At 39.5% G+C, this 18,187-nt stretch overlaps 1 protein-coding gene across 2 annotated transcripts in view; it reads left to right on the forward strand.

Moving 5' to 3' along the window:
• The window catches only part of LOC111233949 (neuropilin-1a-like), an 84,151-nt gene extending 69,810 nt beyond the window's left edge, over positions 1-14,341 (forward strand). The window contains exons 12-18 of one of the 2 annotated variants that reach the window (XM_022761880.1): positions 2,350-2,532; positions 3,154-3,195; positions 6,795-6,932; positions 9,360-9,661; positions 10,232-10,328; positions 10,556-10,600; positions 11,562-14,341. In XM_022761880.1, the coding sequence (XP_022617601.1) occupies positions 2,350-2,532; positions 3,154-3,195; positions 6,795-6,932; positions 9,360-9,661; positions 10,232-10,328; positions 10,556-10,600; positions 11,562-11,836 (1,082 nt within the window). In that variant the 3' untranslated portion in view covers positions 11,837-14,341. The remainder of the gene's footprint in view (positions 1-2,349; positions 2,533-3,153; positions 3,196-6,794; positions 6,933-9,359; positions 9,662-10,231; positions 10,329-10,555; positions 10,601-11,561) is intronic. The other variant, XM_022761881.1, reaches the window with a different exon arrangement.
• The last annotated feature ends 3,846 nt before the right edge of the window (positions 14,342-18,187 follow it).

An 18,187-nucleotide genomic window follows, 5' to 3' on the forward strand; every position in this document is an offset into this window, starting at 1 on the left:
TTAGCAAGTACTCAAGTTGACATGAAAAGCCGTTTTAATATAAGGTGCTAGATTTAAGATCACTTTAGCAGTAAAGTCATTTTATCTGTTATCAGTCTAATTAACCTATGGGTCTTAAGTTGTGGTGGAAATGTAAACAGAAATGTGTTTTTTATTTGCAAAATCAGAAATAACAAGAAGCTGTTGTCACCCTTTGGTTTTCATTCAGTCATTTGGATTTAGCGAACAACTCTTTGTGTGTTTTTCCCTTAGAGGGGCGAATCCTACAAGTAGCGTGATACCTGGTTCAACAAAAACATCAGGATGCCAATTTAAGCTACAAAAACAAGAGAAGAGAAACAAACAAGCTTACAGTGTGTCTTCAATTTGTTTGATGCTGCTCAAATCAGAAGCAACTCTACTCTTAAAACCACTCTGTTGTGAGAGCAAATCTCCATCCCACTCAAAACGTTGCAAACACGTTTAATTACATGCAGACCATCTGTGATTTTTACATAGCCTACATATGCTAATTCGAGTTCAGTTTACTTCATTTCCATAAAAACACATCACCAGACATCAACTGACTTTAACAAGATACAAGAGGTTTTTCCATCATTATTACTTTGGTCCTTGATGGGAAAACGAGTGCCGGCTCTCAGCCACTTCAATCTTCAGATAAATTGAGACACTTGAGTTTTGTGCGGTTATTGATGAGAGAGTTCTATATTCAACCTGATCTCTTTCCTCCAATGAGTCACAACTCTCTAACATAAATAAGTCAAAGCCAAAGGTCTTATTACACTTGAAATGTTATTACAATGCACAGATACCTCTTACATTTAGTTAAATGTAACCTCTTGCCTTTGTACATCCGCTGGGGTGATACATGATCTGACTATTACCTGAAGGCTCGGGCCCACCACGCAGTCTGCTCTTTATCTTTATTTTCAGTGCTGCTTAGATCTGTATCTCAACCTTCTTCACGTTTCAGTTAGATCTTAACCGAGTCCTTGCAGTAAGCAGATCTTTAGTATCTCTAAGGGATTACTTCCTGCTTTGAAGACTTACATGTCATGAAAGTGTGATATATTGGCCCTTTTAGACCATAATCCCCCAGGAACCTAGGATCAAAAGTTCCTCTTGCAGTCTTGTGTGCATTTCCATATTCAGCAACTTATGAACTGTAAATCAGTTTGTTAGTTAGATTGATAATGTAATAAAAAAGCAACAGCTGCGTTAGAGATCTTTTTTTTTTCCTTTTTCCTTTTTTTTTTGCATGCAACAAGCAGCAACACTAACCTGACACGCCAGATGGTTTGTTACACTGAACCATCTGGGAAGGCTTCGTAGGAAACAGTTTGGAAAAGGGCAGGAGCTTTCAAAAAAATAAATATTTGGCAGGTGATTGGATGAACCATCTGTCTATCATATGACGTAACAGGACAGCATCAAAGAGGAAACACAACACAACAACAAGCCGCAGTCTGAGGAGCTTTGGAAGCTAGTTAGCATGTCGATTATTGTGGTCGAAAAGCACAAATACCAAAACAGTTGCTTCTCCATAGCCACAAGCGAATAACTCGGGCCCTGGTAACATGAATTCTAGCTTGCGAAAAAAATCCAGCTGCCTCTTAAGGTTACAACAACACCTTGACCTGTCTCCAAAGTAGCAATAATCAGCTCAGCTTCTTGTTATTGTCAAATTCCTTTTCAAAGAGCCCTGTCAAGTAAATCAGAAAATACCACAAATTAAGAACCATAATGATTTGGTCAATCAGACTGATAGCAGATTAGAAAGCAACAGGTTTGTTACAATTATTCTCTCACCAAGTCTGCAACACAAGAAGCCTCACACTGTTGTTTCTCCATGTTTTTTTTTTTTTTTGTATTTTTTTTTCTGGACATGTTTTTTCTTTGTTGTGTGTCGTGTGACCAGTCAGTGGAAACTCTGTTCCAGTAGTTCCTGGGTAATCAGAAAGTACATTTTAAATTTAGACCCTTGTTCCTCCAGTGGAAAGGCAGCTCCTGACTTGTTGGTCTCTTCCCAGTCCTATAAACCTCCTAGATGCAATGACGTATAGACCAGAATAGATGTACACTGACTGAGCTGATACAACAACCTACCTACGGACACACACTTTTACATTCACACTGCAAACCACTGAACCTGTATTGTTTATAATGATTTAATGTGTGAGTTAACCACGCTTTGAGCTTTTAGGTCTTTTAATGTTGGTAAAGATCTTCTGTTTTTTTCACTTTCGTTGTCGACGTTTCTAATTTCTTATCTCTCTATCCAGCTCTCTCGTCAACTTCATCCTTTTTTGTCTCACTCACACACTGTGTCTTTTCTATTTCCCTACTCAGACATTACAACTACAGCCCCTCCCACCACGCCCATGGCCTCTACACTTCCCATGACCACGTTTGGTGCAACCACCACAGCACCGATCACTGTACCGGGCACAACACTGGCTACTGACTGCGAGGAAGGACAACAGGACTGTGGCGGCGAGACTGAGGCGCCTGACGACTACGACCAAGCGACAGGTAAACCACCAGAACTCCCTCTACTTTGTTCCCTTCCTCCTCCGTGTGGAAAGGTAAAAGAATACAAGGTAACAATGCAAAATGAGAAAATAGATGTAAAAAAAAACGAACAAATTTTTGCATTGGAATAATTTATGTATGTCTACTTGCCGAGTCTTTTTTAAGAAGTGATATGAAATAAAACTCTCTTGCATGTATTACTTCTTTTTCATCCTGTACCAGTCATCTCTTTCATGTCTACTCTGTATCTTCTGACTGAAAACTTGTTGGACTTAGACCATGAAAAATTCTCCCTTATCTTCCCTCTTGCTGTTAAAGTTTTGACTGTGATTTTTGTCAAGCACGTCCATGTTTAAAAATTCTGCTTGATCTTCCCCTTTGCTTTCACATGTAATCAAATCCATTATCCTGATTTTCTGAAGTTTGAGAACTTTGACTGCAGATAGAAAGATTTTCTCTAAAACATTTGATATTTTCTGAATTGCTGTGCAACGCAACATGAAAGCTTGGTATTGATTTTCTTTATGAACTGAGGTGTGTTGAGGGTGTGTTGGCATCTGTGTGGGTGGGACCGGCCTTGTTGACCTTTGACCTCACTTTGACTGTCCCATCTGTTGATAGCAGGAGGCACCACAGCGGCTGACCCCACCATAGACATACCAGGTGAGGATGTCCGCCGCCATCTGCTCCTGTGTTTACAAACCTCACCTGTAATTTATTCCCCTCCTCTCCTCATCTACTCTACGCACCTTTTGTCTTTTTCATCTTCTTCCGTCTTTATCTTTTCCATTTTCTCTATCTTTGTAGTACTTTAAAGTTTACAGGGAGATGTACAAATGAATGTGCCAGTGCAGGGCTGCCAGATCAGTGCATTAATTCAGCCAGTGGTCCCATCGTTCAGTGTCAGCAACAGTACTGAACGCAATCACAAAGAGCAATGAAACTGACTTCCATGGGAGTAAATGGATTTTTCATCACCCCAGCTCACAAATTAGTCTCTCCCCCCAATACTTCTCGGCCCCCGACACGACTGGACTGCAGAGAGAAGAGAAGGGCATGTTAGATTTACAGTATTGTTAACATTGTTTGTTTTAAATCATATTTTTTTGGTCAAGTTAATCCACTTGAATTGATTTACCAGGGGGAGACAGATGGAGACAAGTGAGAAAAGAGAGAGAGAGATAAAAACATGCTGAGACAGAGAAAGGGTAAACATTAAGAGGGCAAGAAAAAGAGACAGAAAAAGTAAAGATGTGAAGAGAAAAACAAAAACTAACAAAAATCCGTTACTTCTTGTAGTTAAAAGCAATACAACATTTGGAGCTGGTTATTTATGGCAAGTTCATTCCACTTGCTTGAAATTAACAGCAAAATGTGGCTGAACTGCAACAACAGGGCCAGCCCTATAATCAGGTCTGTCACTGACTGACTGACTGACTGAGTGATCAAGTTGCACCATTGGCAGCTGGCTAAGTGTCTTTCAAAATGATTTGGTGCAAACAAGCAGTGTTGCCAACTTAGCACCTTTGTCACTACATTAACAAACTTGTCAGACCCCTGTAGCGACTTTTTTTCAAAAAACATCTAGCGACAAATCCAGCGACTTTTTGGATAAACCAGACACTCGATAGAAGACACAGTATCCAGTATCATCCCTGGAGCGCAAGGTTGGGCTTTCCCTTATCAGGCCACATCTCTTTATGCTGATTGCACGGCAGCTGACGTGAATGAGCTTTTAACTTCCTCTCTAAATAGATCCTAGATCCTTTTACAAGTGAAATGTAGCCGAAATCATAGAAATCTGAAAATGTCTTCTTCTTGAGAAGTCCAAAAAAATCCCGAAATATTCAATTTACAATTATATATGACAAAGAAAAGCAACAAATCTCATTCGAGAGGCTGGAATGTGAAAATATTTATCGGTTTCAAATGCAGCAGAGGTAAAATTAAGAGACATGGTGGGAAAATATTACACATTTCCAAAAGCCATTCATTTAAAAGAAAACACCTCATATAGTGAGACCCTGAGGTGGGCTTGCCTCCACACTGCAACATTCAAATCCAAATGCAGTGATTTGTTTTGGTCATCTGTAGTTTTTTTTCCCACTGCATGGACATCTTAGCATCATGTCACGGTTTACCATCCCCTGTGAATACACCAAATTCAATACATTTGGAGTAAACTGCCAGAGTGAGAGGAAGAGGGATGAATAGGCAGAAAAGGTAGAAAAATGGTTGCAGTGACAGAGAGAGACAAAGAAAGAAAGGAGAGGGAGAGCCAGCAAGAGGGCTGAATAGAGAAGGGAGAGAAAGAGACAGGGTGAGAGCGATGAAGAGGTAGAGGGAGAGTGAAGGTGAAAAGGGAGGAACGGATAGAGGTATAGTGAGAGCTGGAGAGAGAGAATAAAGGCCTCATGGGTCTCAATTAGCTGAGCTGAAGCATCGCGTGAAGACAGCTTGGGGTTGGGGTGGGGGGGTGTTACCATGCAGCTCCACGGTCATCTCTGCATCCTATTAGACTCTCAGTAACAACATGTCCAGTGTTCAGAGATCTCTGCATTCATTTGGATGCTGTGGTGAACCGCTGCCGCCAGTCGACTGCTGGCATAGGCAGAGAAGAAGGGAGGGAAATGTAGTTTTTTTTTTCTCTCTCTCTCTCTCTCTGTTTGGGGTTTTTTTCGGGGCCCACATCCGCATGTTGGTGGCACCACGCCCTTCTCCTTCTCTCTCTCTCTTGATGTCCTGATCCCAAACATATGTACGTGTTGGCGCTGCTTTCCATCAGCGGTGATGTTTCAGTTCCTGTGTTTCACTGTGGCTGTGGAGGAAAATGCCCTGTAGCGCCGAGCGACATATACAATCACAATCTCCTCTATGTCTCTCTCACCCCATTCCATCTGCACAAGCCCTTTGTTTAGTGCGATATGTTTTCCACAAGCTACACAATTTATACTGAGTGTACAATACAGCAGGAACAGCTTTGTAATATTGATGCTACAAGGCTTGCAGTTCTTTTTTCAGGCTGTCTCATCTCGCGCTCCTAACTGAAGCGGATTAGTCAGTGAAAACAGCTCAGCATCACAGTCTCTAGCCTTGACTTGTCACTGTATAACCGAAGAAGAGGTCATGCAGTTTGCCACATAACAGCTTCTTAAGAACTATCCAGCAGGTAGTGCTTCTGGAAACACTTGATTTGTCTCTCTGGATGGTTTTAAAGGAGCAGATAGAGGCGTGTTACTGTGACAGCTACAATGTAAGGTTATTACATTAGCTAAAGTCCCCCTCCACTTAAGAATGTGTTGTCACTTCTCTTGGATGTTCACTGTGTGTGTTCCGAGTTTGACTAGAAGGCTGTTTCCACATTCATCTGCTGAAAGTGGAACTAGTTTGGAAGCCAATCCTGGTCCAACGGACAACTTTACAAAAGTGTGTTGTGGAAACTTGAAGCCTGGATTGCACATACATTGGCTTTCAGTGATGTAGGAGACATCTTGTATCCAGCAGTTAAACTTTTGAAATGAAAAATATTTGTATATATATAGATTATGGATTATTTAATGAGAGAGGGGGCGTAGAACTGTTCACAGGAGAGCACATGTACACCTACTGAATCTCAACAATGCAACTTACTGAAATGCCAAACAAGCTGATTGGCCGATTCAAATCGTGTGGGGAGGCTGGTTCGAAAACAGAGAAGAAAAAAAGTAAATGCCTAGCAAGATGTATGTGGAAGTATAAAAAAGAAATTACCATGCCACGCACACATCTCTGAAGAAGCATTGTGCACGTTTGCCTATGTGTAGCCAGGAGAAACACGCGGCACGTATATGACGGTCAGGCTGAAAGGCAAGGCTTCTCGCGTTTTCTTATGTAAAAATTGACATTTTTAGGGAGCAGTGCTTCTGTTTCAACCTGCATCAAACATATTTGACAGTGTTGGTTGGTGGGAAGCAGGTGTGGGATCGAGACACTGCTCTAGCTGTGTTGAAGAGTGTGGTGGGATCTTGGCTGGAACACGAACCTCTAGACGTCTTATGAAGTCGGGTGACACATCACGTATTGGTTAGGCCTCATCCTGGCTAACGGGGAGCTTAGCACAATTAGCAGTACCATGTTTTGGGAAACATGGAAGAACTCCAGAGCTGAATTAATCAACAGAGAATTCACAACCAATCTAATATTAGATTAAACATCCAGGCAATTTATCAGTTAAAGTTTGTAGTTTCCAGCTTCTAACTACAGTTGTTTTCTCTTTACTGAAGCGTACGTATGGTTCGCCTGCAACTTTGAGTTCTTGTCGTTCTGCGGCTGGACCAGAGAGACCGGTACAGGGGCCGAGTGGCTCATCCAGACCATCGAGGCACCTGCCATCCACAGAGGGCCGACCCACGACCACAGAGGTACGAGACGCGTGTTCACCTTTGTGTTCGAGGGTTTTTTTTTGGTTTTTTTTACCAGTGCCACTCGACAGATGCTCGGGGAGAGCACTCTGCATGCAGCTGTTGAAAAGCCTGTCTAACCCTCTTTTGTTAGAAGTTGGAATATTTTTAACAAAGCTTTAAATAACACTCTACGCTCTCAGTGCTGCTGGGAATTCACAACAATACCTATTTTCTGTTTAAAGAAATGAAGGAAAAGATGCATGTTGTGTAGAAAGAAATCCCCCTTGGACACATAACCTTATTCCTGCTCTGAAGGACAGAGACAGTGAACATGGAAAACCATCACTGAGATAATGTCATGATGTCAATGTAGAGCCTGGAGTGAATCAGTTGCATTTCTTGAAACTTCAAATAGAAATGTACACATTTCTAGAGGTCAGAGCACAGTGATGAAAACAAGACCTCCCCAGTCAAAGACACCAAAGAAATGAGACATTCATTCTGATTAGGACAGTTACCAGTTATAGGCAAATGGACCCAGATTATTTTTTTGTCTGTTTCTTGTTTTGTTTTTGACAAAGACAAGATTATAATCAAAAACATCCTTGGGCAATAATTATATGTCCCTTCCTTACAAAAATGTTTTCATAGGAAGTATGCATGAACTTTCAAATGAGAGTTAAGGACAACAATAACTTCCTTTCTATTTTTCTTAGGAAATCCTCATTTAAATTAAAAATCTCTCAAGTTAACTAGCAGTAAAAATGAGTTACAGACAAACAACATAAGTAAGATACAACAAGATATTCCATAAAATCAGAATTATACAGAAACACTGTTATTGCAATATAATAATGATAATAATAATAATAATAATAATAATAATAATAATAATAATAATAATAATAATGATAATAACAATCTTTATTTATAGAGCACTTATACAGCAAAAACATAGTTACAGACAATAGCAAAAATAAAATAGAATCAATACAATCAATACATTTCAAAGCAAAGAGGACAGATAGAACAATTAAAACAGTCAAGAACATAAAACGGTACTGAGTCATTTTAAGAGAAATAAAACACTTCAAGGGAGGGTAAAACTGAAAAAAGCTCTCAGATAAAAGCTCTTTTTAAGAAGGGACTTAAAGGAGATCACAGATTCTGCTAACCTGGTTTCCTCAGGCAGATCATTCCACAGAACTAAGAGGTCCGAAATGTAACCAGGAGAGATGCCATGGAGAGTTTTAAAAGTAATCAATAAAATCTTAGAATCTATTGTAAAACATACTGGGAGCCAGTGTAGAGAGGCTAAAACAGGAGTAATGTAGTCGTGTCTCTTGGTTCTGGTTAAAAGCCTGGCAGCAGAGTTCTGTACAGTCTGGAGACGATCAATCGATTTTTGGGTAAGACATGTAAAAAGACTGTTGCAGTAATCCAGGCGTGATGAGATAAAGCAAGTAAAATGGTCTCTGTGTCTTTAAAAGTTAAAAAAGATTGTATTTTAGAAATATTTCTAAGATGTTAAAAAAAAAAAACATGTCTATTATAATCACACAGAAGATTTCATGGCAGAAACAACCTAAGTGACGCCTGAAAACAACCCCTGAGAACAACATAGAACCCGTGATAAAAATGACCCATCCAAAACAAGAACTAACACATCAAGACTCTGAAATACACCAAAACATCAGCAGCATTGTAAAGAAGTGCAAATAAAACAGAACTATTCTAGTCTTTGTATAAACACGTTTTACCTTCAGCACTGACGAGAAGAGAACAGAACATGCAGATGCTCTGCTCTTAAAACATTTTGAAAATGAATGGATGGCCTTGAAATACTTGACTTAAAAAAAGAAATATTGCACTCAGATTCATCAACATGCCTCAGCTCTCTGGCCTTCCCTCCTTTCAAACCTCCTGTGATGGATTTCTTTTCTTGTGGAGACAGCAGCAGCTCTAAAATGAATGATTTCACCTTGATTTTTTGACTCAACCAGATTACAAGTATAAAAAAATGAGCTCTTTGTGATGTCAAGTCAGATCTTTTCCTGAAGCCTGCCGCTGATGTTGAGTTCTTTGTTGTAGAAAAACCTTGTCCAGTCCTTGAGTTTGACATCTTTGGGAACTGCAGAAATGTCACACTTAACAATTGCACTGATCTTTATGAAAAGATGGAAGAAGAGTGAAACATTTGTAGCAGCAGAGATTTCTACATTACACAAACAAGTTAATGAAATAAAATGAATCCATAATGAAACCTTGAGAGTTTGGGAACCTGGTTGTCACATTAGAGCTTGGTATCGGTTATATTAAGGCTTAGTTCATATAAAAGCGACATTAATCTAAAGGGGTTAGTATATGCATTAATGTGATTACAAGCTTCCTTTTAAAACACAACACACAGTCAGTTCTTACCTTATCTTATGCTGCCCCCTGCAGGCAGACCAGGCAACTTCATCTACATGCAGCTGACTGACACAGAGATGCCCAGTAAAATGGGCGAAGGCGAGGACAACAAGGAAAAGAAGGCAAGGTTGGCCAGCCTGCCCATCACGGCGCCGGACGCCGACCTGTGCATGTCCTTCTGGTATCACATGTTCGGTGAACACACGGGATCGCTTCACATCAACCAGAGGAAGGAGGCAGAGGAAGGCCAGACGCTGTGGATGGTCAGCAGTCGCCAGGGCAACCGCTGGAGAGAGGGACGAGTTTTACTGCCACATTCAAGTGTCTCATATCAGGTAATACAGAGTCCTGGATATGTGAAAACACACAAACATGGAGGGTGGGAGGAGCTGGAATCTAAAAACTCAAAATTTTCCTGTGATACACTTTTTGGGTGTTTTTTTTTTTTTTTTTTGTGCCACTGGGATGAGCCCCAGTCTCATTGACCCTGAACTGGATTAGCTTGTGCAGAAAATGTATGAAAAATCAGTCCATGTGTGATGCAAGTTTACCTTCATCTCATTTACTTTTCTTTCCCCCATGGTAACAAAGAGCCTTAATAAGATCATTTCAAGTAGAATGAGCATAACTATACTGATGAATCATGTAAAACAGTGGTTTTTCACCAGAAAACTTGAAAAGAAATCAACATAAATTTGTAATTTACTGATTTGTTGTCATTTCTACTGAGATTTTAACAAGTTGCATATTTGCACATGTAAATATGCCTTAAAAAATGAAGTTTGGTTGATTAATTTTGCTGAAAAATCTAACATGTTAAGCTGTGTATGTAAAGCTTGTGTTTCGGTGAATGCAGATGACTGACTGACTTTGGGGGGTTTTTTTGTTTTGTTTTTTTTTTGCAGGTGGTGGTGGAAGGTGTTGCAGACAGACGCAGTACAGGTCACATAGCTGTGGACAACATCCAGATCATGGATGGGCTCAGTGCAGAGGAGTGCAAGGGTGTGTATATTAGTGTTAGATCTCACTTACACCAAAGATTTTAGTGTTATACTATTTAAAACACACTCAGTCCAGCTGCTGTTAGAACAGCAGGTGAATTCTGACATTAGTCTTTTTGATTTGATTTCTCTTACGTAATCCACTGTATGTTATTCTGTTCAGTTTAGTTTTGGGTTGTACACCATCGCTGACTTTAAACTAATAGCGTCTGCTTTTCTTTCCTCCAGATCCAGAAGTTCCTACGTCTCCGCCGACTGAGATCTTCATCCTACGTGAGTACATCTCTGACTCCAAGGAAAAACTTTGAATTGATACCAAAATAAAAAGAGTTAAGGGATCTCGCTTGTGTTTTCTCTTCTACAGTTTTCTTTTCTTCTTGAAAAGTCTTGTCTGTCCTCTCCAGAAAAGTAAAATGTTTACACTGTGTGTCTTTGTACAATCTCTCTCACATCAAATATTTCTTTGACATCTTAAAGGATCACATCAGTGGATTTCTATGTTTTTGCTATAAACATTAACTATATATATTTTATATCAGATTTTGCAATTTCTCCAAAGTATACAATGAGATTTTTTTTACATTTTGAAATGTTTACATTAATTTCCCACCTTCCAGGCAGCTGGTTCTTTCCATTTCCATTTGTTTCACTACTGATTTGACCTTACACAGACATGACACTGTTGAAATTGTCAGTTCATCATCAGTGCTTTCTCAGCATCAAGATCCTTATCCTTAAAGTCCCAAAACTAAAAAGCACATTATGCAAAATGGCCCATTCCACAATAATATGACTTATATTATTGAATTGTATCTATAGATTCATTAGTGTGTACATCATGTACAGTACTTTAATTAACGTACTTCATTACTTGCCATCACAGTTTAACCCCTAACCCCTAACTCTAACTCATTTATTTTCCTGTGAACATCATGATCCATGCTGAAGTGGTTGTGAGGAGGGTCTGTGTTGAAACCAGGTCTTTGGTGATGTGTTCACAGAAAATCTGACAGACAACTGCCAGAAAAACATTCACAGGTCATTATATTGGGATAAAGTAAAACCAGAAGACAAACATGAATGTTGTCTCCTGGAGAGAAGCTGAATGTGCCATTTGTAGTTTATGGTCCAGATCAAGTTAAACCACCAGCATGGTCCTTTAAACCTGCAGTCAGAGGCCTAATTTCATTTGGATGGAACATAACTTGTGTCCATATTTCTCTCTGTCTTGCAGCGATGGACTCCCTCTCACAGGAGACCAGTGAGCTCGGAGGCCCGGGCAACATGCTGAAGACCCTGGACCCCATCCTCATCACCATCATCGCCATGTCTGCGCTGGGCGTGTTCCTGGGCGCCATCTGCGGCGTCGTCCTGTACTGCGCCTGCTCGCAGGGCAGCATGACGGACAGGAACTTATCAGCCCTGGAAAACTATAACTTTGAGCTGGTGGACGGCGTGAAGCTAAAGAAGGACAAGATGAACGGACAGACTAACTATTCAGAGGCGTGAGGAGGAAACGGGAGACGGAGCGGAGACCGCTCCGCGTGGACACATGATGCAGCCAATCAAGCGGGAGGAACACGGGATGGGGGCTGAAGCCACCAATGGGACGGCAGGGTGGGCTGAAAGTGAGCCGATGTAATTTTATTTCTCAGGAGCGGCGGTGGAAGGGACTGACCTGTAGGGGGCACTGTGTATAAAGAATCTGTACAGCAAAAAAAAAGAAGAAAACTAAGGATTCTATTTGTTTTTTGGCGTGCTTTGTTAATTTCATGTAATCACATGCTGGTGTTGAGACCAATTCAGATGAACGTATCGTTTGTGTACTTTTATGGAAAGATAAGATTTGATTTTTTTTTTGTTTGTTATTGTTGTCTTTTTTTTTGCAGATGTCATAGTTTCACAGAACGAGCAGAGTATGTGAAATTTGCGATTCTGATATCTGGGTCTTTAGCTAGCCATGTGTTCCTGTGTGTGTGTGTGTGTGTGTGTGTGTGTATGTGTGTGTGTGTGTGTGTGTGTGTGTGTATGTGTATGTGTGTACGTACATACATGTGTCACATTCATATACATCTGCATTTAAGGTGTGTATGTGTCATCCAGTCTGGCTGTAGGTGTGTGTGCATTACACTTATGTTTACTGTATCTGTATACATGAAGTGCAAGCATACTTCTGTGTGTGTGTGTGTGTGTGTGTGTGTGTGTGTGTGTGTGCAGCGGGTACCATCCAGGCCCGTTGAACCTGCGTCTAGTTCCAACAGTGCCTTTTTTTTCCTCCAGTTTTTCCGTTGCCTTGTTTTCTGCTGGTTGTTTTCTCATCGGCTGGCGTTCCGTCCAGGGTTCCTACACAAACACGCGGAAAAACATTGTGATCATACAATTACACATTTTTTTTTAGCATTGTCATGTACTGTCAACTAACACATGTTGGTGTAGACCTGTAGATCTTTCTTGCCTTGATGACGGTCGTACTGACACAGACTAAAAATGTTAAAACCCAAGTTAACTTTTAGGTTTTGGAAAACTTAAGAAAAGCTCTGGAATTTTGGAAAATGAAAAATGTGTAGGAGCCCTGAATGCCTCGTTTTCATGGCACATGACACATCCAACATATTGTACATAGGTTTTAATATATTTGAGCGCTTTTTTTTTATATAGAAAAAGACACAAGTGCCGCAGTATCCTTTCTGTGTTGGAATCAAACTCCCACCTAATCTTCAAAATTCTGAAAATGTACAAAAAATGTTGATTTTAACAGACAGAGACACAAACCTGTTGTTTGTGTTTCTTTCACAAATGTGATCTAGTTGTCATTTTGTGAGTTTTGTTGTTGTGTTCTGGGAACAGGAGGGTTTTTGCAATGACGAAAACAGATTTGGAATTCTTGAGAAATGCCTCATGGGAAGGGACGCTTTGTGCACAGGGTAAAACAGACAGCCTCAGTACCACTAAGATGCTGACAGCATGTCGAAGACGGATCATCAGGACTGAAATATTCTCACTGGCACACAAAATGACTGTTAAACCTTGAACCTAAAGTGCGTCCAGCAGTCCTGAGAGACACCAGAAAGAAAGACTGAAAGTGTCTCTCCTCGGGTCCGTCAGCATCTTCTGCTGAGCGGACAGGATGTGGAAGCTTCTGAAAACTCATCAAGATTTAATGTTTGCCATGACAATGCTGTTCTCTGTCAGTGTATCTTCAGTGTCGACTATCAGAGGAGAAATGTATGAATGATCTTTGATGGAAAGATCGAATTAGGTTTATCAACCCTAACAGGTGACTAATGAGTCACCAGGTGAGCAGGTGACTCATTGCACCAACAGTGATCATGCTTCATAAGCCTATTTCAGCTACAGTGGTTGGAAATGACACACAGAACTAGTCACATTTTACATCCATGATGAGTTCACTACCAGACTACCCAACAGACATGCCCAGTAAACTAATTCATTAATTTTTGTTTCTTTTGACAGTTTAAAACATGTGAAAATTGGATTTTAAAAATGTCACTTGCAGTTAAAGCACTATGTTTTTTTTTTTTTGTAGGATTCTGTTTCATAATCTGAATCTTATTTAACTTCAATCCACATTTTACTCACCACTCTCTACATCCACCATTTTCTTAACTGTCAAGTTTTCAAAAGGGTTTCCTCACTGTGAACTACTGTGATCAGTGTCCTCTTACTGCAGAAATTACAACAGCTTCTGAGTCTGTGAGGGGCACAAAAATCCTGGATGAAAATCAGGTTAAACTCAATTCTGGGTATATTTTTTAGTAAACATTGGTTAAAAGCTCAAATCAATAAGCCTTGTGCTAATAATACTGCTTTGCTGTGTTTTAGCTTTTGCAGCTAAATGTGTTGTGATGCTGGTCGCTTGCTCATAGCACCGTTCAGGTGGGAGGATTGAGTCTTGAGTCTCACACCTCACTGGTGTCAATGAACAACTCTGTTCACTCTGCAGTCATTTACATCACAGATTGTACTTGTAAAGATTTAAAAAAAAAAAAAAAAGCCATTACACAGCTATGATGGACTGATATATTTATTAGCAACGGGGAGAACAGCGTTTGTCTCGTGTTGCACTGCACTGTGGAGCTTACATCTGCCCATTTTTAATGTAGCATTACAGTATGTGGCATCATGACGGCTCAAAATGTGAAGTGAGACTGTCCGTCAGCATCAATTTACAATCAATTCTCAGTGCTTTCCTTTTTCAAATCAGACATTTTTAAGTTTTTCTAAAGGAAATCCCCCTCCTCAGTCGGGTCATTTGAAATCCTCGTCTGGTTTCAGTAACGCCTGAGCGAACATTTCCCATCAAATGAAGGTGCTCTGACTGTTGAGACACTCGTTATTCGCTCTTAATACCACACTGCTTCAATCGTTTTTTCTTTTCTCAGTAAAAGATCAACTGCGCTGTGTTTTGCCAGACAAGGTTGTGGGTGATCAAAATGCAATTTCAGTCTGACTTTACAGACGGGGAATGTGTGTGTGTTCCCAGTGAGTCAGCCAGATATTAATAAAGCTCCTTCCCTTTTAAACAAGAAAGGATTCTGCAGCACTAGACGTGAAAACAAATGTTGCACTGATATATTTAAAAAAAAAAAATCTATGTGTTTATGATGTTGATTTATGAAAAGAGAGAAAGGGGGTAGAAGAGGACAGTGTTATTGTTGCTTCTTTTTAACACGGTTTCAGATGACAGTGTTATAATTCTGAAATGTACAATTTACAGAGATGTTTTTCATTCTCGAAAAAGCTTATATTGTCTCTTTGAAACGTAACAATTTTATTTACTTGGTATAATATCACCTTGTCTTTTTGTACCGTCACTGATGTACGTGCCATTGTTTTATTCCCCCCCCCCCCCCCCCCCCCCCCCTTGATGACAAAAAAAAATTTTATTTTCAATACTGCTTCTGTAATTTTGCTGTCTCAGATCCAGAATAAAAAAAAAAAACAAGAAAGGAAATAAGAAAGTAAAAAAATGGAAAAGCAGTGAGGCCTTAAGTGACTAAAAGTATTGTTTGTACTTTGACTTTCTGGTCAGCACCCAGACTCATCCGTCTCTGTTGTCTCAGACTCTGATCATTGACTATTACATTCCAAAGAATTGGATCAAATAAATGTTTTAAGTAAAAGCTGCTCTGCTGTTTCTGTCCAACCTCAGAGAGAACGGTTTGTTTTAAAGGATCAGTTTGTCAGATAGCTCAAATATAACTTAAAAAAAAAATTGCATACACCACCATCTTAGAATTACGAAATGCTGAATTGGGACATGGCTACAAACATCAGACTGACATTCATATCATATGGTCATTTTGTTCCTGTCTGCCTGGTTGCCATATCATACTTTGACCACAGTGTGACAGTATTGCCACTAAAAAAAAAAAACATCCATCTATAACAGGAGAATGGTGCCAGAGTCACAAACTACCTGCATCACTTTCCTCATAAAACAGGGCACATGTTTTGTGACCTACATTAAGTGGAACAACTTTCCTCAGCTCAGTGAAGTCTACTGTCATGTGAACTTCAGTTTTGTGGCTTCTGGTTTACCTGAGGTTTCCTGCCCGAGTTTCTGCCACAGTACAACCCTCTCATAATCTGTTGGTTTCATGTTCTTTTTTCTCATATCTGTGTTGCAGGTGGCTTCAGTACAGTCACCCTTTATGTAGCAATTACATACAGTGTCACACTATAATCTGCCTGTAGTTGTTTTGGGTTTCTTCAGTTACCAGTGTGTGTGGACCTGATGCTGAAAGCGAACACTCAGCCGACTCTCCCTGGACAGATTATCAGAGGTATGTGGCAGGATGAGTGTGCGGTGATGTAAAGATGTGCAGTGGAGATGGTGACTTCATGTGTCATTTGGTCAGCTGACAGCATCAGCTGTTACATTCCCATCACACATCATACAGTGATTGTAGAGGCTCAATGTGGGAAGGTGGAAATCAGATCTGAGCTGCTTCAATGTTTCACTGTAAAAGAGGGAAGTGTCTTTTTCAACATATGTATGTATGTTAGGCCGACTGTATAAAGGTTCCTTACTGATTATTTCTCTGTAGCTTTATGCTTCTCCTATTGGTTTTCCACAAAACTGGAATAAGATAATATTTGATTAAAGAACGTTTTTGCTTATCTGTTTGTCTTTGCCAGATGTATATTGTCATAATGTTTAATTTAAGAGGAATTACATCATAACCTCTGATTTCTTTTCTTTACATCACACCAGCACAATTAATTTAACATGTTTAGAATTATATTATATGTCTGAAACATTTAAATGCTAATGAAACAGCCTCATCCCACTTTTTTAACTGCTTAAAATCCAGTTTTCCTCTCTTATTTAATCATAAGTAACTATAGGTTTGTTAAAATCATCTTATTCTACATTGTCTGGCAGCATCGTCTATCAGCTTGTTTGTCTTTTCATTGAAACTATATATTTATTTACACTGAGTGAAATATTCAAGCAAATATAATATATGTGGTGTCTATGTGTATTTTGGGATTTTAATTAGAGTTTAACATAAAACTCAGGTTAGGGTTTAAAAAAATTTTGGCGGCACAGCATGAGTTCACAGGGACAGACTCACTTGTAAGTCAGTGGGGTTTAAAAGGTTAGTTCTGTATATCCAATGACTGGCACCACATGTAGGAGGTATAATGTGTTATGTCTGCTCCAGTCCTCCATGCCAGCACTTAATCACAACTATAGCTACTATTTCAAACCCAGACAAATGATTTTGCAGTTCAAGACTGTAGTACAGGGAACAGGTAAAACTGAAACTGCAAATGACTGAAACTGAACTTTGTACCAGAGACTGCTCTCTCACTTTGCAAAGGAAGTGAAGGTGATGGGCAACTCACTGGAGCACAGCTAAAAACACAGGAGAAAAACATGTGGTTGTTCACTTGAAATTGTTTGGTGGAAAATATCTTGGAACTCAAGTGTTGTAATTAAGTATAATTTTGAGTTACTTGTTCTTTGAGTCTTACCTTTTTATGCAGGTCTTTACTTCTGCTCCAGCATGTTTCAGTGGGGCATATTGTACTTTTCACTCCACTACATTTATCTGACATGATTGTAATGTTGCAGCTGGTTGAGGTGAAGCTAGTTTTAACTACTTTATATCCTGTTTAGTCTTACTTAGAGTTCATGTTGCTGATAATACTTCTGTACTGTAATGGAATATTTATCACTAATATTTTTTAAGCAGATTTTGATTTATAAACTGGTTTGTGTGGGCCTGGTAGTCTGTATTTGTTAACATACATAACATAGCCTACATGTTACTGCATGGCAACTTGATTATACACAAATTGGTGGCGCTTTGTGCGACATGTTGTGAATCAAAAGTGTTTATTCCTGATCCAAACGGCTACAGTCCCAAGCACAGTTTTTTCAGACAGTTTCTCCTGGAAGAAACTCATAGTGTTGCACTTGGTAGTTCACATGAAAAGTGACAGAAACAGTTGTGCCACAAATGAAAAAAAGAGAACTACAGAGAAAAGTCACCACTGCACGAGTTGGTTCATATGCCACTGAAAACTGAGTATACTGGTCCCTTAAGGCCCTTATAATGTCAGTGCTGTATATTCCTTAACAGCTTTTATAATAAAAAATGTTAATGTAAAGTACCTGAAAACTTACAGTAAAACATACAGTACTTAAATGAAAATGTCCTTAGGCTACTTTCAGTCAAAAACTAAACACAGTTGGCTGCTTACATATTAGTTAGTGTTTAAAATATCGGTATTTTTCACACTTTTTATTGGTGAAGAGTTCGTGTATATGAATATATTTTGTTTTGTTTTTCTTTCAATGAATATTTTTGCGTATTAATCATCTGA

The sequence above is a fragment of the Seriola dumerili genome, unplaced genomic scaffold, assembly GCF_002260705.1.
Source record: "Seriola dumerili isolate Sdu_G_001 unplaced genomic scaffold, Sdu_1.0 BDQW01000432.1, whole genome shotgun sequence".
Lineage (NCBI taxonomy): Eukaryota > Metazoa > Chordata > Actinopteri > Carangiformes > Carangidae > Seriola > Seriola dumerili.